General features: G+C 33.4%; 6 protein-coding genes across 11 annotated transcripts; 5 read left to right on the forward strand and 1 right to left on the reverse strand.

Annotated features, from left to right (window-relative positions):
• The first annotated feature begins 129 nt into the window (after window positions 1–129).
• Window positions 130–967, forward strand: LOC108569510 (26S proteasome non-ATPase regulatory subunit 9). Its single transcript, XM_017931082.1, has 4 exons — window positions 130–276; window positions 333–432; window positions 493–662; window positions 724–967. Exons 1-4 carry the CDS (start codon window positions 181–183, stop codon window positions 934–936), a joined length of 579 nt encoding a protein of 192 aa, XP_017786571.1. The 5' UTR covers window positions 130–180; the 3' UTR covers window positions 937–967.
• Window positions 968–1,223: 256 nt separating this feature from the next.
• Window positions 1,224–3,050, forward strand: LOC108569493 (dual specificity protein phosphatase CDC14B-like). The gene is made up of 5 exons (XM_017931063.1): window positions 1,224–1,651; window positions 1,710–2,027; window positions 2,079–2,208; window positions 2,266–2,444; window positions 2,497–3,050. Exons 1-5 carry the CDS (start codon window positions 1,224–1,226, stop codon window positions 3,014–3,016), a joined length of 1,575 nt encoding a protein of 524 aa, XP_017786552.1. The 3' UTR covers window positions 3,017–3,050.
• A 178-nt stretch (window positions 3,051–3,228) lies between these two features.
• LOC108569522 (vacuolar protein sorting-associated protein 35) lies at window positions 3,229–7,644 on the forward strand. 2 transcript variants are annotated; one of them, XM_017931111.1, is made up of 5 exons: window positions 3,229–3,502; window positions 3,723–3,924; window positions 3,981–4,196; window positions 4,257–4,588; window positions 5,262–7,643. In XM_017931111.1, the coding sequence occupies exons 1-5, from the start codon at window positions 3,500–3,502 to the stop codon at window positions 6,933–6,935; spliced, it is 2,427 nt and encodes an 808-aa protein (XP_017786600.1). In that variant the 5' UTR covers window positions 3,229–3,499; the 3' UTR covers window positions 6,936–7,643. The 2 variants fall into 2 exon arrangements, with proteins under 2 accessions (XP_017786600.1, XP_017786599.1); XM_017931110.1 differs by lacking the exon at window positions 3,229–3,502 and adding an exon at window positions 3,516–3,633 and having other exon boundaries at window positions 5,262–7,644.
• An 876-nt stretch (window positions 7,645–8,520) lies between these two features.
• Window positions 8,521–9,824, reverse strand: LOC108569505 (succinate dehydrogenase assembly factor 3, mitochondrial). 2 transcript variants are annotated; one of them, XM_017931076.1, is made up of 3 exons: window positions 9,742–9,824; window positions 8,807–8,985; window positions 8,521–8,750 (listed from the first exon to the last, which is right to left on the reverse strand). In XM_017931076.1, the coding sequence occupies exons 1-3, from the start codon at window positions 9,761–9,763 to the stop codon at window positions 8,574–8,576; spliced, it is 378 nt and encodes a 125-aa protein (XP_017786565.1). In that variant the 5' UTR covers window positions 9,764–9,824; the 3' UTR covers window positions 8,521–8,573. The 2 variants fall into 2 exon arrangements, with proteins under 2 accessions (XP_017786565.1, XP_017786566.1); XM_017931077.1 differs by lacking the exon at window positions 9,742–9,824 and adding an exon at window positions 9,580–9,683.
• On the forward strand, window positions 9,690–10,831 carry LOC108569504. Its single transcript, XM_017931075.1, has 2 exons — window positions 9,690–9,918; window positions 9,971–10,831. Exons 1-2 carry the CDS (start codon window positions 9,783–9,785, stop codon window positions 10,738–10,740), a joined length of 906 nt encoding a protein of 301 aa, XP_017786564.1. The 5' UTR covers window positions 9,690–9,782; the 3' UTR covers window positions 10,741–10,831.
• Window positions 10,832–13,478: 2,647 nt separating this feature from the next.
• Window positions 13,479–14,707, forward strand: LOC108569511 (DNA repair protein RAD51 homolog 1-like). Of its 4 annotated transcripts, XM_017931086.1 has the most exons (4): window positions 13,479–14,146; window positions 14,201–14,305; window positions 14,429–14,516; window positions 14,574–14,707. In XM_017931086.1, the coding sequence occupies exons 1-3, from the start codon at window positions 13,757–13,759 to the stop codon at window positions 14,462–14,464; spliced, it is 531 nt and encodes a 176-aa protein (XP_017786575.1). In that variant the 5' UTR covers window positions 13,479–13,756; the 3' UTR covers window positions 14,465–14,516; window positions 14,574–14,707. The 4 variants fall into 4 exon arrangements, with proteins under 4 accessions (XP_017786575.1, XP_017786574.1, XP_017786573.1 ...); XM_017931085.1 differs by lacking the exon at window positions 14,574–14,707 and having other exon boundaries at window positions 14,434–14,509; XM_017931084.1 differs by lacking the exon at window positions 14,574–14,707 and having other exon boundaries at window positions 14,201–14,373; window positions 14,429–14,480.
• The last annotated feature ends 297 nt before the right edge of the window (window positions 14,708–15,004 follow it).

Raw genomic sequence — 15,004 nt, forward strand, 5'->3', positions numbered from 1 at the left:
GATAATACAATAATACCTAATGAAGATATTTTAAAATTAATTTTGTTATTTTAATCAATACTCGATAGTTTTTATAGACAGTAAATTGAATTAACCTAACAATAATAGTTCTAATCCTTCAGTTTGTTTTGATTCCACAAGAAAATTGTTTGTCATTTTCCCGATTATCATCTTGAGAATATGGATAAAAATTTACGACAGCAGGTTCTAACTTTGATTGAGGAGAAGGAAGCTTTGGAGAATGAGATTCGTGAACTGAATCAGATTTTGGTGAAGGTAAATCTTAACTATTAATGTTATATTTCCACCTATTTATATTATATGTTTTGCAGAATAATGTTGGAATGGATGATCCCTTAGTTGATGCTGAGGGTTTTCCTCTAAGTCATGTGGATATTAATCAGGTTCGGCATGCCAGACATCTAATAATCCGTAAATATCTAATCAGAATATAATACATTGGAGTAATGTTATTATTTATATTTATTATAGACAAGCAGAATGATCATAAGGCTCTGATGAATCAAATTGAGCAAGGAATCAGTGAATACTATGCAGAGCCACATGAGAATATGCCAGAAGAAGAAAAAATTGAGGCACAATTCACAGAACCATTTGCTCGTATCACAATTGTGAATCCTGGATCTCCAGCTTACTGTGCTGTAAGATTTGTTTGCATATAACAGATAAATTATTCGATTGTTTACATTAATTGTGTTGTAGGGTATAGTTGATGGAGATTTGTTAGTACAATTTGGATCTGTGAACTCGACCAATTTCCGCAATGTAAGGGATATTGGCACTGTGGTGCAGCATTCCGAAGGACATGCAATTCGAGTTTCAATCCTGAGAAACAATCGCCTGATGTGCGTACAATTGACTCCGAAAAAATGGTCGGGCATTGGTCTTCTTGGTTGCACTGTAAATCCATGCTAAACCTATTTGAATAATATTTATATTTGTTGCATTTTTTTTTAAATCTAAATAAAAAATATATGTCTATTATTGATTGCAGTATGTTGATTTCATTATGAATTTTGTAAACAAAAATGGTTTGACGTATTTGCAGTCATTTGCATTTCAAAATTCAAAATATGAAAAAGATCTTACAAAAAACATCCTTATTATTTTTGGCAATTACTGTAAATTACTTGTTACATTTCCTTTCATATTTGATCTTCTGTGGCGACAAAAACAGGGAGTGCCTCTTATATTGAGAGTCAATGATAAATTGGTTTTGGGACGGCAACGATTGGATGATTATGGAGGAGTTACTGGTGAGCGCGGATGTGGAGCACATCGTCGATCTGGTCATGGATAAACTGTATTTCGCCGTTACCTATTCCGATAAAACAGAGCTGATCAAGAACACGAGGGATATTTTCTATTTCAACGTCGACGAGGAGCTCATTTACATGAACTATTATTTGGATTTCGGGCCTTTAAATATCTCCTGTTTGTACAAATTCTGCATGAAACTTAACTCTTACATGCAATGCAGCCAAATTAATAAGATTGTCCATTACACCTCGAGCGATCCTAATAAGCGTGTGAATGCTGCTTATTTAATCGGTGCTTATTGTATTATATACTTGAACATGGATCCACGTTTTGTTTATAGAAAACTTTTGGATTCTGGTGGTTCTTTCAGGTAAAGTAAATCACCTTTACATTAACATAATTGAAACTAATAAAATTTATTTCCAAAGGCAATTCGTTGACGCTTCTCAAGGCATTTCACGTTACACTTTAAAACTAATCGAATGTTTGAACGGTGTACAGAAGGCTAAGTTCTTCAACTTCTTCGATTTTAACGACTTCAATGTTGCCGAATACGATTTATACGATAAAATCCAAAACGGTGACTTCAATTGGTTACTGCCCAGAAAATTTCTTGCTTTGATCGGACCAATAGACAAGGAGATTTCTCCAAATGGACACGCCCCTAGTTTTTATATTAAATATTTCTTGAAGAATGACGTCCGCACCGTCGTTAGGCTTAACAACAAACTTTACGATCCTTATGTGTAAGAAATCAATTGTAAAGTGAAACATAAAAATTATTTATAAATTCGCAGATTTTCAAAAGCAGGAATTGATCATTACGATTTGTTCTTCCCGGATGGAACCACGCCCCCAAAGCAAATACTCATGCGCTTTTTGCAAATTGCTGAAAAAACTTCAGGAGCCATAGCGGTCCATTGTAAGGTACAACTCGTAAACTATATTTAATTTATTGACTTTTGTAATTGCATCACATTTCAGGCAGGATTAGGAAGGACCGGCTCATTAATTGGTGCTTACATAATCAAGCATTATCATTTGTCGGCGAAGGAGGCAATTGCTTGGATGAGGATATGCAGGCCCGGATCTGTGATTGGTCAGCAGCAGGGTTGGCTTGAGAAAATCGAACCTTGGTTATGGAAACAAGGTATATTATACAGGTAGGATTTATTCATTTATGATGGTGACAAAATGTATATAATACGTTCACAGATTGGAACATTATGGTGAAGGTGATAAGTTGCCGCACCACAAGTATGGAATTTACAGTAAAATGTGGCAAATAGAACGGAAGAAAATGATTCTAATGGCTCATAAACGAACTCTGATGGAGGAATCAAAGAATCCGCAGAAGAATTTCACTCAGTACGAGATTTACAGGGTGAAACAGCGTGAGAAGGAGCTCCAGAATCTTTTTAAGAAGATCAAAGAGAACGAGCAAAAACCACCTGCTACCATTAACGAAGCTTGCTATGCGAAGAAATTCACTACCCGTTTATCGACTGAAAAGACCCAAGGGGATCGATTGAATGAAATTAAAATGAGGAAATATTTTAATAATATATCGCATAACGATTCGAATGCCTGCACGGTTTCAGGAGAAAACAATAACGCTCGATACAAAGCCAATCTGAGGATCCAAGGACTGGATGAGTTCCAGGATGAATACGATCCTTCTAAATACAGTCGCGTCTCTGCAAAAGCGAAGGAAAAGTACTACGATATCGACTAACTACTGTAGAGATAAATAAAATATTCTACTTTTAATGAACCAATTGTGATAAGTACTCTAATTATTTTAGAAAGTTTGTTCTCATTAAAAAATTGTAGAATGCGGTTATTAAACTTGAACTTTATTAACATTTTATTTGCATTTCGTTGGTTTGTCTTTAAATTTTTAGGAACAGGATAATGAAATACAATTTAATTTAGGGGAATTCCCTTGTCATTTAATGTTCCCTTATAAATGCTAGCTAGTTATACTCAAATAAAGCAAATTTGAAGTGAAAGTGCTTGTAATTTTGTTACATAATGTAGCACGACTCCTATGTGATAAGTGTAATATTTATATTTATTATCAGAAAGATAAAAATGCATTTCTGATACAAGACCTGAGAGGAGTGACGGCTGGTGACGGCAACAAATTGATGACAGCAATTAATATTATTAAGTTGGCAGTTGTGTGTTAAATAAAAACAGTGTTTGACATCTTAAAATGGTAAGTACGAATTTTAATGTTTTTAACGCGTACAACGTCATTAGTCGAGTATATACTCATGGAAAATGAGTTCGTATCAAGTTGGATTGGGCTGGAATAAGCATTATTCGAAAATATTTAACGGGGGAATGGTAAAAATACGCCCAGAATTCGCTTTAACCTCAACCCAAACTGACATTTGTTGATTAATAAAAGATAATATAATGTTAAATATTTACAGCCCACTACTCCACAACAACTATCACCTGTCGAGGAGCAGGAGAAGCTCCTTGACGAAGCACTGGCAACTGTTAAGAATGAAGCATTTAAAATGAAGAGGTGCCTCGATAAAAACAAGTTGATGGATGCCCTGAAATCTGCCAGCGTAATGTTAGGGGAGTTAAGGACTTCTCTTTTATCTCCAAAAAGTTATTATGAACTATGTGAGTAGCAAATTTATTTTAATCTGTATACTTTTGTTACAAATCTCAATTTTCAGATATGTCAATAACAGATGAATTAAGACACATGGAATTGTTTTTGATTGATGAATTTCAAAAAGGCAGGAAAGTGTCTGATTTATATGAACTCGTACAGTATGCTGGAAATATTGTACCTAGACTGTATCTTCTCATCACAGTTGGCCTGGTGTACATAAAATCAAATCAAATGTTTAGAAGAGATTTACTAAAAGATTTAGTAGAGATGTGCAGAGGTATGCTTATCATTAAATATTTCAGTTGTTTTTGTATTTGAAATATTCTATATTGATCAGGTGTGCAACATCCTCTTCGTGGTCTCTTCTTACGTAATTACTTGCTGCAATGTACTCGCAATGTTTTGCCCGATGTACCCGATTCCGATTCGGATAATCCCGAGGGTACCGTGAAGGATTCCATTGATTTCGTTCTGATGAATTTCGCGGAGATGAATAAGCTGTGGGTACGCATGCAACACCAAGGACACTCCAGGGAAAGACAGCACAGAGAGAGGGAAAGAGAGGAATTGAGAATTTTGGTTGGTACAAATTTGGTACGGCTCAGCCAGCTGGAATCTGTAACACTAGAGAAGTACCAAAAGTCAGTTTTACCGGGAATACTTGAACAGGTAAGACATTGTTATAAAGATTAGTCATTGGTAAAATCAATTTCAGTTATTTGATAACATCATTTTTCAAATTCGCGATTTATAATATTAAATTTTCTTTGATTTTTCTTATAAAATGTGCATCATAGCTATAATTATATTTAATTTATAAATAGTTATGCAATTAAGCAATTTAATTCAAATTCACCTTGTAATATTGTTTTATGGAAATTATTGATACAGTCACTGAAAACTTTGCTGTTTGTGTTTTGTTTGTTCGTTTTAATTAGATACGCGTTAATTGATATCCAACATGACATTTGATACCAAAAATAGCATGGTTGCATATTTTTAAGTAAATATGTTCAGGGAACTAAAGCAATTATTGCAATACCCGTACTTCATTATAGCGCAATTTAATTTTATTTGTAATTACACTGATTTTATATTGTTTGTGATTATTTTGATTAGATATTTCGATACTAAATAGTTAAAAATATACTGATCGTTATTAATAAATAGTAATAGATTTAATTGAAATACCAATTTTATCACTATAACAATTGTGTTTTTCAATGATGATAGAAATTGTACATGACTTAAATTTTAGTAAGTTTCTTTATTATCACGTATTGTATTTCTTAAAAATAATTGATGATTTTACAGCTTTGATGTTTAAAATGTTATTTTCCAGGTGGTTAGTTGTAGAGATGCCATAGCACAGGAATATTTGATGGAATGCATCATTCAAGTATTCCCGGACGAGTTTCACATTCAGACGTTGAATCCCTTCTTGAAATCATGCGCAGAATTAGAGTCCGGTGTGAATGTAAAGAACATAGTAATTAGTTTGATGGAGCGCCTGGCAACTTACAGCCAGAGGACTGATGGTATGTCCATGGCGAACGATTCAGGAAGTCCGATGGGTGTCCCGATGGATGTTCAGCTTTTTGAGGTATTTTCCGAGCAAGTAGCTTCGATAATTGCAACCAGACAATATTTACCTTCCGAAGACATGGTGGCCCTTCAAGTGGCTCTAGTGAATTTAGCTTTGAAATGTTATCCAGATCGCGTCGACTACATCGATAAGGTGATGCTAGGTAGTGTAGAAGTGTTCCAGCGACTAGGGTTGGAGCGCATCGAGTATAACGAGTTAGTTGCGAAAGAGCTTTCCAAATTATTGAAAATCCCTGTGGATCATTATAGCAATATTTTAACTGTGTTACAATTGAAACATTACGCTGCGTTGATGCAACATTTAGATTACTACGGCCGTAAATCGTTGAGTATGTATATCTTAACGAATGCGCTCGACAGTGAGACTGTAATTCCCAGTCAAGAGGAGGTTGAGCAAGCGCTCAGTTTGGTCTCGACGTTGGTCACAGATCAGAGTGACCAACCTGCGGGAGAAGTCGACATGGAAGAGTTAGCCGAAGAACAAAGTCTCTTAGCTCGCCTCATCCACCAATTTAAAAGTGAATCCGCTGATCAGCAATATCTCATCCTAAATTCTGCCAGAAAGATCTTAGGATCCGGTGGACAGCAGCGCATAAAACATACATTACCACCGTTAGTATTCCAGGCGTATCAATTAGCATTCAAGTATAGGGATTTGAAAGCTGAGGACGATATATGGGAGAAGAAATGCCAGAAGATTTTCCAATTTTGCCATTCGACAATCACGGCGTTAGTGAAGGCAGAATTGGCTGAATTGCCGTTGCGGCTTTTCCTTCAAGGAGCTCTTGCGATCGATCAAATCGCTTTCGATAACCATGAGACTGTCGCCTACGAGTTCCTATCTCAAGCCTTCAGTCTGTATGAAGACGAAATCTCGGATTCGAAGGCTCAGCTAGCCGCGATTACTTTAATAGTCGGAACTTTGGAGAAGATCAGTTGCTTCTCGGAAGAGAATGCCGAACCTTTGATTACGCAGTGCGCTTTAGCAGCAAGTAAACTGCTGAAGAAACCTGACCAGTGTCGAGGTGTTGCCACCTGTTCTCATCTACTCTGGAGCGGGAAAACGTTGGCGAGCAACAAACAAGAGATGCACGACGGGAAGAGAGTGGTGGAATGCCTCAAAAAGGGTGTTAGAATAGCCAATCAATGCATGGACATTAGTGTTCAAGTACAGTTGTTCGTTGAGCTGTTGAACCATTACGTTTACTTCTACGAGAATGGCAACGATCAGGTCACTGTGCAAATGCTCAATCAGCTGATAGGAAAGATACGCGAGGAGAGTCCGAACCTTGAGAGCTCGGAGGAAACCGAGCAAATAACCAAACATTTCAACAATACTCTGGATCATCTTCGGGCGCGCATCGAAAATCCCGAAACCGATGGCGTGTCGTACGAGGGAATAGAAATCTGAAGAACCAAAAAATAACTAAAATTACAAATTTACAAACAGCAAATTAAGAAGAAACATACCGGATTTCTTTTATTATTTCCTAATGACATATTCTGTGTTGGTGTATTTTTAAAATTTATTTATTGGAATACGCTATAAAAGCTATATTCACTCACGATCGGTTCTCGCTTTCAAGTATATGCAAGACACAAAGTATAAATATATAATATGTATATAATGAAGTTATTTAATGATGAAATTAATAATAATGGAAAGGGATGTTTTTTTGCAAAAGACTGTATACTGAGACGGAACACTTGCGTTATATACTTTGTAGGTACAATAAACTGCTTTCCGATTTATATATTGGAGAAGTGAATTAGATTAGAAAACTGTTTGGTTTTATTTTCTTTTTATGTTCTTTTTTGTAACTACCAAAAAAAAACTTTCAATTATTTCGAATAACACGTTACAACTGCAATCGTCCCAGTGCACTCCTCAAAGCAATAGAATATTAGTTTCATAATCAAAGGAACAATCATATGGAAAAGCTGCTAAGTGTTCAAACAATATTCATTTCTCTCCACTGTTAATTAATTATGTTTTATTATGTAAGTAGATGAAAGAGTAAATATTTTTTTTAATGTAATCTTTGTATAATTTAGATGTAGACAATTATCCAAGTGTAAACAAAATTATACAATTAATTAATACTATACTATTGTTTTTAAGGATTTTAGCCTATTGTTGTTAAATTTATATTATATGTATATTGTGAACACGATTATATAAAATATTATAATTATATCTATATCAGTGCACTAAATCATTTGTCTTTTACCTAAATGTCATGTGCTATAACATGATTATTTAAACTTATTCATGTTGAATGCAATGTATTTGATGGTTTCTATGAAATTAATGTTATTAATTAAGCTGTAAACTGACTTGACTTCATTGAACAAATATGACATTAAAAATATAAAGCATTAGAGTGGTAAAATTCAGTTGATTAAATAAATGCAATAAATACAGGTTCTGCTCATACATTTGTAGCATGGGTTCTAATTTTATCAAAGTTTATTTGTTTTAATTAAATTAGGAGGTTTTAGAAAGGTGCAATTGAAGTTAAGTATCCATTAACTTCATATAAGATTTAGTTAACTAAATCATTTGCATCTAGATCAGTTTATATAAAACAAAAATAAGTTTAAAATTCTTATTTAAGTAATTCTAAGACTTAATCTACTTGAAGTGATACTTAAAGTTTTATAAGTATATTTTTATATTCTTTAGTAAATAACATAATTTGTTAAAAGTCATCCTCATATATGGGTGTTATTAATAAATTACTTACTCATAATTAGAATCTGCGCCACTTTAAAAGTTAAAACAATTGTGTAGGGATGTAACCAATGACTGATTCATTTTATTTATGATATAGACAAGGCTGATATAAATATTTTATATTTTGCTTCACATTTTCATACGAGATAAAACGCCAAACTGACGGATCTGCTATAAATAACTGAAATTATCATAAAAACATAATTTTACTTGAGTATGAAAATACTAGGTTTTGATATTAATAATAATACCCGTTAGATAAACTACAAATAATATATTTGTGATAATAATTTACATTTGTTCTATTTAAAATCACATTTCTTTGTCTGTTTTTTCGGATTTCGCGGTGACCATAAGCTCGTAGAGTTGATGGAGTTGCTCATCCCTAAATAGTTCCAATTCGCATTCATTGAGTGGTTTTCCGAGTTTCTTCGTGCCAGTTTTTGGACCTTTAAGTCCCAATTGTTCCGCTATCGTAATTGCGTAATTCTGTAAGTCAATCAGTAGCAGTCAAAAGTTCTTTCTTCTTCGCATCATTTACTCACGGTCCATTCCGACATAAATACGGCTGCTTCCTCATTTGTGCATTTTTTGTGCCTCTTAAACTCGTCCCTTGTATAACTGTTACCTAAAATCTGCAACTCCTCTGGAAGTCCTTTGTGCAGTTTGAATATAGTTTTGTACAGGAATCGAACCTTCTGTATATGCGTTTGACTAGTCATTACTAAAACAATGTATATAATTCAAGATGTTAAAATCAATTTTTATGTGTATTCAACTTTCCAAGTATAAAATACAATATAAATTATTAGTATCTGTAGAGAAAAATAATATAAAGTAAAACTATTGAAATTAATATAATTTTCAATTTAAAGAAAGGTAATAAGTAATTTAATGTAATGTAACTTTCTAAATTTTAAAAAAATATCTTATATATATACAACCAATGGTACAATCATTATTATAAACAAATTTTGAAAAGAATTAAAATATAGTTTTGAGAATATAAAAAAAATGTTATAATATAATTGCGGTAAAAATAATATCCAATTAATTAATAATTGTACTACAAAAGGATTAATATAACCTAAAAATTTTACTTCATTAATTGAAAAAATGAGATTTTTATATTAACTCGTTGCTTTTGAACATACAAAAATGAATAAAAACTAATTTGAGATGTATGGTATACTTCTGTTACTTAAATAATTTAATTTTATTAAATTAAAATGAATATTACATAATTTTAACATAATAATTTGAATATAAAATTAAAACTATATTTAAAATTAACTGTAATTATCAGATCATGACTTACTGTATTTAATATATTATTTGTACTAATTAAAAATAGTTTCTTCAATGAAAATCACATGTACACTGAGATTATATACAAGCTCCAAACATCTGTAGTTTAGTAACCTGTCAAACGTCCACTTCTTAGTAGAATTAGTAAACACAAACTGCACAAACATCTTACCTTTATTGTTATGAGATTTCATCCATTAAGTAACAATCAAGATGAGTGAAAAATCTTTTCGTTGCACCAAGAAAGGATGTCAAATGAGCTTCACTAATGAGGATAATTTTACTATCCATCAGAGGCAACACACAGTGTTCCTTAATTTAGGCCTAATTACACAAAATGAAACATCAGGTAATAAATCTATAAATTGCTTGCATTTCAGAAACTTATGATATGATTTCAGACCAAACTCCAACTCCCACCAGATTTATAAGAAACTGTGAAGAGGTGGGCCTATTCCAAGATCTGCAGAATGTGAACCCATTTGAAGAGACATTCAAAAAGGCTGTGGAACTATCAAAGAATGGCATTCAGCATAAGCCTGCAGAAAAATCAGAAGACACCACTTTACACACACCTCACATATTACCTCATATCCCAAAAGCACCTTCTCCTAGTTCAGTGAGTGACATGAGCGATGACACTGAATTCACAATGCCTGATAATGTGCTGAAAATTAAAATCTCAGAATATGAACCATCAGAGCAAAAGCAAACCTGTGACATTGTTCTACCAGCAAAAACGACGCAAAAAAATAACACTTTAAAGATTAAAAGCAATCATAATAAGATGAGAACTGAGTCAAAGATAAATATTTATGATACAAATATTCCTCAGAATGTGAGGAGAAGGGAAATGAATAGGATGGCTCAAGTACGGAGCAGGCTCAGGAAGAAACAGTTGAATGAAGTGTTTGAGAATGAGGTGAGGGAGCTGAAAAATAAGAATGCAAATCTGGAATTGGAAAATGCTAATCTGAAAATTGAAGTAGGCATTTTGAGGAGGCAACTTACACAGCAGACAAGTCAACACTTGAAAGGGAAAAAGGAGTCAAGCAAAATGGTGAACATTGTTCCTGCCATTAAATTAATACCAATTTCATCGGTTGTTGTGGCAACTAACGTTAATTTGCAACAGGTGAATGGCATAAAGATTGAGACTGCTGAAGATTGAAATAAAAAGTTTTTTTTATTATTGTTGGATAGGTATTTTCGTTAACGAAAATATCCAGAAGTTAATATATATTTTTTTTAAATGTTAAATTTGTGATACAAATATATTAGATATAAGATAAATGTTATACTATTTATAAGAAGAAAAAACAATTTATTTTTTTTATATTGTTACTCATAAATATATGGATGTCTAGAAATGTTTTTGGTATTGAATGCTCTTAGGAAACTTAATTTTGGAAACCTCGCTTAACGAGTTTAACCCTTCGAACATTTCCGGATTTTTACTCGTATACTGAAACATATTAAAAAAATACATAATGTGTTCTGTTCTGATTCCTCCACTCTATAATAGAGTGGAGGTGTGCACTTAGCTCATACCTCACAGTGTATGTAGTCAACTAAAAGAGTATATAAACAAGCAAAAAATTAAAAATATAACAATATAAAGATGAATAGACTATTAAAGACATTTACACAGAATCACCCTGCTAATGTATAAATATACAGTAAATTTATAAAAAATAACAAAAAATAATTCAACATTTATACAAACTCTTTACGAGCAGGGACCTATCAACTCTTATCACAGTGTGGGAAGGCTTCGGATCGGTAAATAAAAAGTGTTAGAACAGATTAATAATGGGTAACAAAGCATAAAAAGACAACAGAATAAACACATATATAATAAATATTCAAACAACACATCCAGAGTTTTTGACAAAATTTAAAATCAGTCTATATATCTTGATATCCTTCATCCTTAACAGGACTTCTATTGATGTTGGAAGGTAAACTTTTTGAGTGATTAGTCCACTTATGAGCACTTTTGTAGCAGCACTGTTGTTTTCACATTCAAAAAAATGTGATTAGTGGTGAATATCATCCCACAGTCACAGTGCGGTGAATCCACCAAATTCATCCTAAAAAGATGAGCTGCAGATCTGTTATGGCCCGTTCGTAATCTGCACAGAGCTGAAATTTCAGATTTCTTTATGAACTTTAACTCTTGAAACTATGGTATCATTCCCACTCTCGGATTGCCCTCGAAATAATATTTTCCTTTGTTCTCTGATCTGATTTCATATAGGTACTGCCATTTTTCCCTTTCTTCCTTGTTAATTATTTCACTGATATCCGAGAACGGAACAAGTAGGTCAGTGATATTGGCCATATGACCCTCACTCGCCAACGCATCCGCCCTTTCGTTCACAGGGATCCCAGCATGTTCCGGTATCCAGCACAGCGAGACCTCTGACCCAATACTTTCCAAGAAACTCAACCTGTCCTTGATTTGGAGAACAATATAATTTATTTTGGCTGAATATTGCGAGGAATGAATAGCGTCTAACGCACTTTTAGAGTCAGAAAAAATCACACTCTTACTCCATTCGTTTCTCTCAATTAGTTTTAGTGCCCTGCAAATTGCATATAACTCAGCTGTGAATATCGAGGAAACCTCTGGAATCCTTCCGCTCTCAGATAGGCCTTCGCCATCAATATAAATCCCATAGGCAGAAGATTTGGGGTCATGTATCACTGAACCATCTGTGTAGATATGTACATGACCAGACCACACCACATTTATGAAAAACAGGAAGCTTTGTATAAGCTGCTGCACTGGAACTTCCACATTGCACTTGTTCATAAAATCTACCCTATTCCACTTTTTGGACCGAATATTTACAGGTAGGCCAAAAAAGTCTTTGATCGTATGCTTATATATGCGGTACTCCCATTGGCTCATCATGTTAAAAATTTAAATTAAAAGGGGCATTCCCTTGCTCGGCCAGAAGGGTTTAGCTCCAAACAAAAAAGATGCCCGACGTATCGCATTTATCACAGGTGTATTCTGGATGGACATTAATTTACACATATATTTCTTAGTACTGCTCTCCCGTCTGATACTCTGGGGAACAACACCAGCTTCAACGTGTAGAGAGTCAATTGGACAGGTACGGAGGATGCCAAGTGCTATTCTCAGAGCTTTATTTTGTATTCAACATAACGTTTGGAAATCACTGATTTAAACCTTTTATTTTCAAGAACTTTTCTACATGTGAGCGTGAGAGCCACGGGGATCAATGGCATTTTGCTTAGTAGCCCTTTTTAATTTGAAACTTAAAAAAAGGCAAAAGGAACTCCTTAAAGCCGCATTTCTGGTATTGTAACGTTAGCCAATGCAAAACAAATAATCCATAATCTTAACAGCTTTAACTGTTCCAGTAAGGCTTTGCAAATTCGGCAAATATTCGCTATGTAAAACCATTTACAAAAAATTCCTACTAATATTTATGTTTTTTATCTTTCTCCTTGAAATCTATGTATTTATGTATTAATATAATAATATATGCTACATCCACAGTTGCATTAATGCAGTTTTTAACTAAATGTTTTAGTTGATTTAGGTTGATATAGAGTCTTATTAAATTGACCAATTTCTTTGAACAAAGATTGAGTAGTTGCGAAACTTTATGCTAATATAGACTTTATGTCTATAATATAGACACGTTTTATTTATTTTTAGATATTATGGTATACAAATTAATTTATTTAAAAAAAATGGCGCCTCCCCTGGTGAGCCATTCAGCTTGGAAACCGCTGGTTTAAAATAACCATAGATATGAAAAGCAAAATCATTAATAATCGAAACCAAGTTATAATTTTCTTCCGTCATAGAACGCATTATCGTATTTTACATTAGTTTATATGGGGAAAACTGTTTCACTTTACGCGTAAAAATCTTGAAATTTTTGAACGAATTATCCGAACTATCAACAAATGATGTCTGTTGGTGGCAGTTTTAAATTTGACAGATAACAGGGAACAGTAACAAATGATAGTAAACAGCGAATTTCATTTTCCGTTTTTTATTTATTGTGATTTCCTAAGTTCCTACAAAAGTTAAGTGAAACATCGGCCACGTGTATAAAAATTTGCAGCATTTGTATGGTATGAAGAATATGAATCATTCTAACATTGATATAATATTTAGGTAACTGGCATAACTGCAAGAGATGTTTTTCTTTTTCTTCCGCCTGCTTCTTTCCTCCAGGAAGAGCCTCTTCCATTTAGCTGCTTCTGTCGACGCATTATGTCAATCGCAATTTTACACTGTTGAATCTGTTGCATATGTGACCAAAAAACAGTTAGTAGCTATCAATGGAATATCTGAGGCAAAGGCTGAGAAGATCATCACAGCAGCAACAAAATTGATTCCCATGGGCTTCACCACTGCAACAGATGTTATAAAAAAACGCTCTGAAATGATACAACTGACAACTGGCTCAAATGAATTAGATATACTTTTAGGTGGAGTCATTGAAACTGGTTCAACCACAGAAGTTTTTGGAGAATTTCGAACAGGAAAGACACAATTGTGTCATACAATAGCTGTTACATGCCAGGTATACTAAAAAAAAAATATTGACAAATTCTGTTACTGTATCTCTTTTTTTTAGTTGCCTATCACTTTTAATGGTGGTGAAGGTAAATGCATTTATGTAGACACTGAAGGCACTTTCAGACCAGAAAGCAGTGGTAGCAGTAGCACAAAGATACTAATTGTGAGAACAAGCGTTTTTGATAATGTAGCACATGCAAGACCTTACAACACTGAACACTGAACAAGCATGTGCTATAATGTTTGAATTTAGGTAAATATTATTTTTAATTTGTTTGTGTTATAGAACAGATTATTCAGGAAGAGCGGAATTATCTGCTAGGCAAATGCATTTGGCCAAGTTTTTGAGGATGTTGCTTAGATTAGTTGATGAGGCAAGTTCATTTTATTTGTAGAATAAATAATTGTGTAACATGTTTTTTTTCTTGTAGTATGGCGTTGCTGTGTTAATAACAAATCAAATGGTTGCTCAAGTTGATGGAGCAGCAATGTTCAATGCAGACCCAAAGAAACCAATTGGTGGTAATATATTGGCATACGCGAGCACAACTAGATTATATATGAGGAATTTTGAATACCAAAATACATGCCTGGATACTGTGCCTGGAGTCAATACATTCAAATTTGTTTTATTGAAGTTATTATTTGTAAATTTATATAAATAAAATAGATTTAATGTATTTTTGAAACTGATGTTTCTTATCTGATGTTTTCTATTTAAGTAAAAGAGTTTAAATATTAATGATTTATGATATATTAGATCATTACAGATTTTGATATATTGAATTTAACTCATTTAATAAATCAAAGAACGAATAATTTGTTTTTATCTCTATCGAATGATGACTCATGTGTTAGGCGT

The sequence above is a fragment of the Nicrophorus vespilloides genome, unplaced genomic scaffold (assembly GCF_001412225.1).
Source record: "Nicrophorus vespilloides isolate i.1.1-1 unplaced genomic scaffold, Nicve_v1.0, whole genome shotgun sequence".
In the NCBI taxonomy this organism is placed as follows: domain Eukaryota; kingdom Metazoa; phylum Arthropoda; class Insecta; order Coleoptera; family Silphidae; genus Nicrophorus; species Nicrophorus vespilloides.

Bases quoted from the DNA above. Each gene is read 5' to 3' on its own strand.
- LOC108569511 (XM_017931083.1), top strand. From the start codon at position 13,757: ATGTTTTTCTTTTTCTTCCGCCTGCTTCTTTCCTCCAGGAAGAGCCTC. The intron at 14,147-14,200 runs GTATACTAAAAA...TCTTTTTTTTAG, and splicing joins CAATAGCTGTTACATGCCAG to TTGCCTATCACTTTTAATGG.
- LOC108569505 (XM_017931076.1), bottom strand. From the start codon at position 9,763: ATGAAATCTCATAACAATAAAG. The intron at 8,986-9,741 runs GTAAGATGTTTG...ACATTGTTTTAG, and splicing joins GAAATCTCATAACAATAAAG to TAATGACTAGTCAAACGCAT. The intron at 8,751-8,806 runs GTGAGTAAATGA...ATTGACTTACAG, and splicing joins TATTTATGTCGGAATGGACC to AATTACGCAATTACGATAGC.
- LOC108569510 (XM_017931082.1), top strand. From the start codon at position 181: ATGGATAAAAATTTACGACAGCAGGTTCTAACTTTGATTGAGGAGAAG. The intron at 277-332 runs GTAAATCTTAAC...TATGTTTTGCAG, and splicing joins TGAATCAGATTTTGGTGAAG to AATAATGTTGGAATGGATGA. The intron at 433-492 runs GTAAATATCTAA...TATTTATTATAG, and splicing joins TGCCAGACATCTAATAATCC to ACAAGCAGAATGATCATAAG.
- LOC108569504 (XM_017931075.1), top strand. From the start codon at position 9,783: ATGAGTGAAAAATCTTTTCGTTGCACCAAGAAAGGATGTCAAATGAGC. The intron at 9,919-9,970 runs GTAATAAATCTA...ATATGATTTCAG, and splicing joins TACACAAAATGAAACATCAG to ACCAAACTCCAACTCCCACC.
- LOC108569522 (XM_017931110.1), top strand. From the start codon at position 3,568: ATGAGTTCGTATCAAGTTGGATTGGGCTGGAATAAGCATTATTCGAAA. The intron at 3,925-3,980 runs GTGAGTAGCAAA...CTCAATTTTCAG, and splicing joins AAAAAGTTATTATGAACTAT to ATATGTCAATAACAGATGAA. The intron at 4,197-4,256 runs GTATGCTTATCA...TATATTGATCAG, and splicing joins TTTAGTAGAGATGTGCAGAG to GTGTGCAACATCCTCTTCGT.
- LOC108569493 (XM_017931063.1), top strand. From the start codon at position 1,224: ATGATAAATTGGTTTTGGGACGGCAACGATTGGATGATTATGGAGGAG. The intron at 2,028-2,078 runs GTAAGAAATCAA...ATAAATTCGCAG, and splicing joins AAACTTTACGATCCTTATGT to ATTTTCAAAAGCAGGAATTG. The intron at 2,445-2,496 runs GTAGGATTTATT...ATACGTTCACAG, and splicing joins AAACAAGGTATATTATACAG to ATTGGAACATTATGGTGAAG.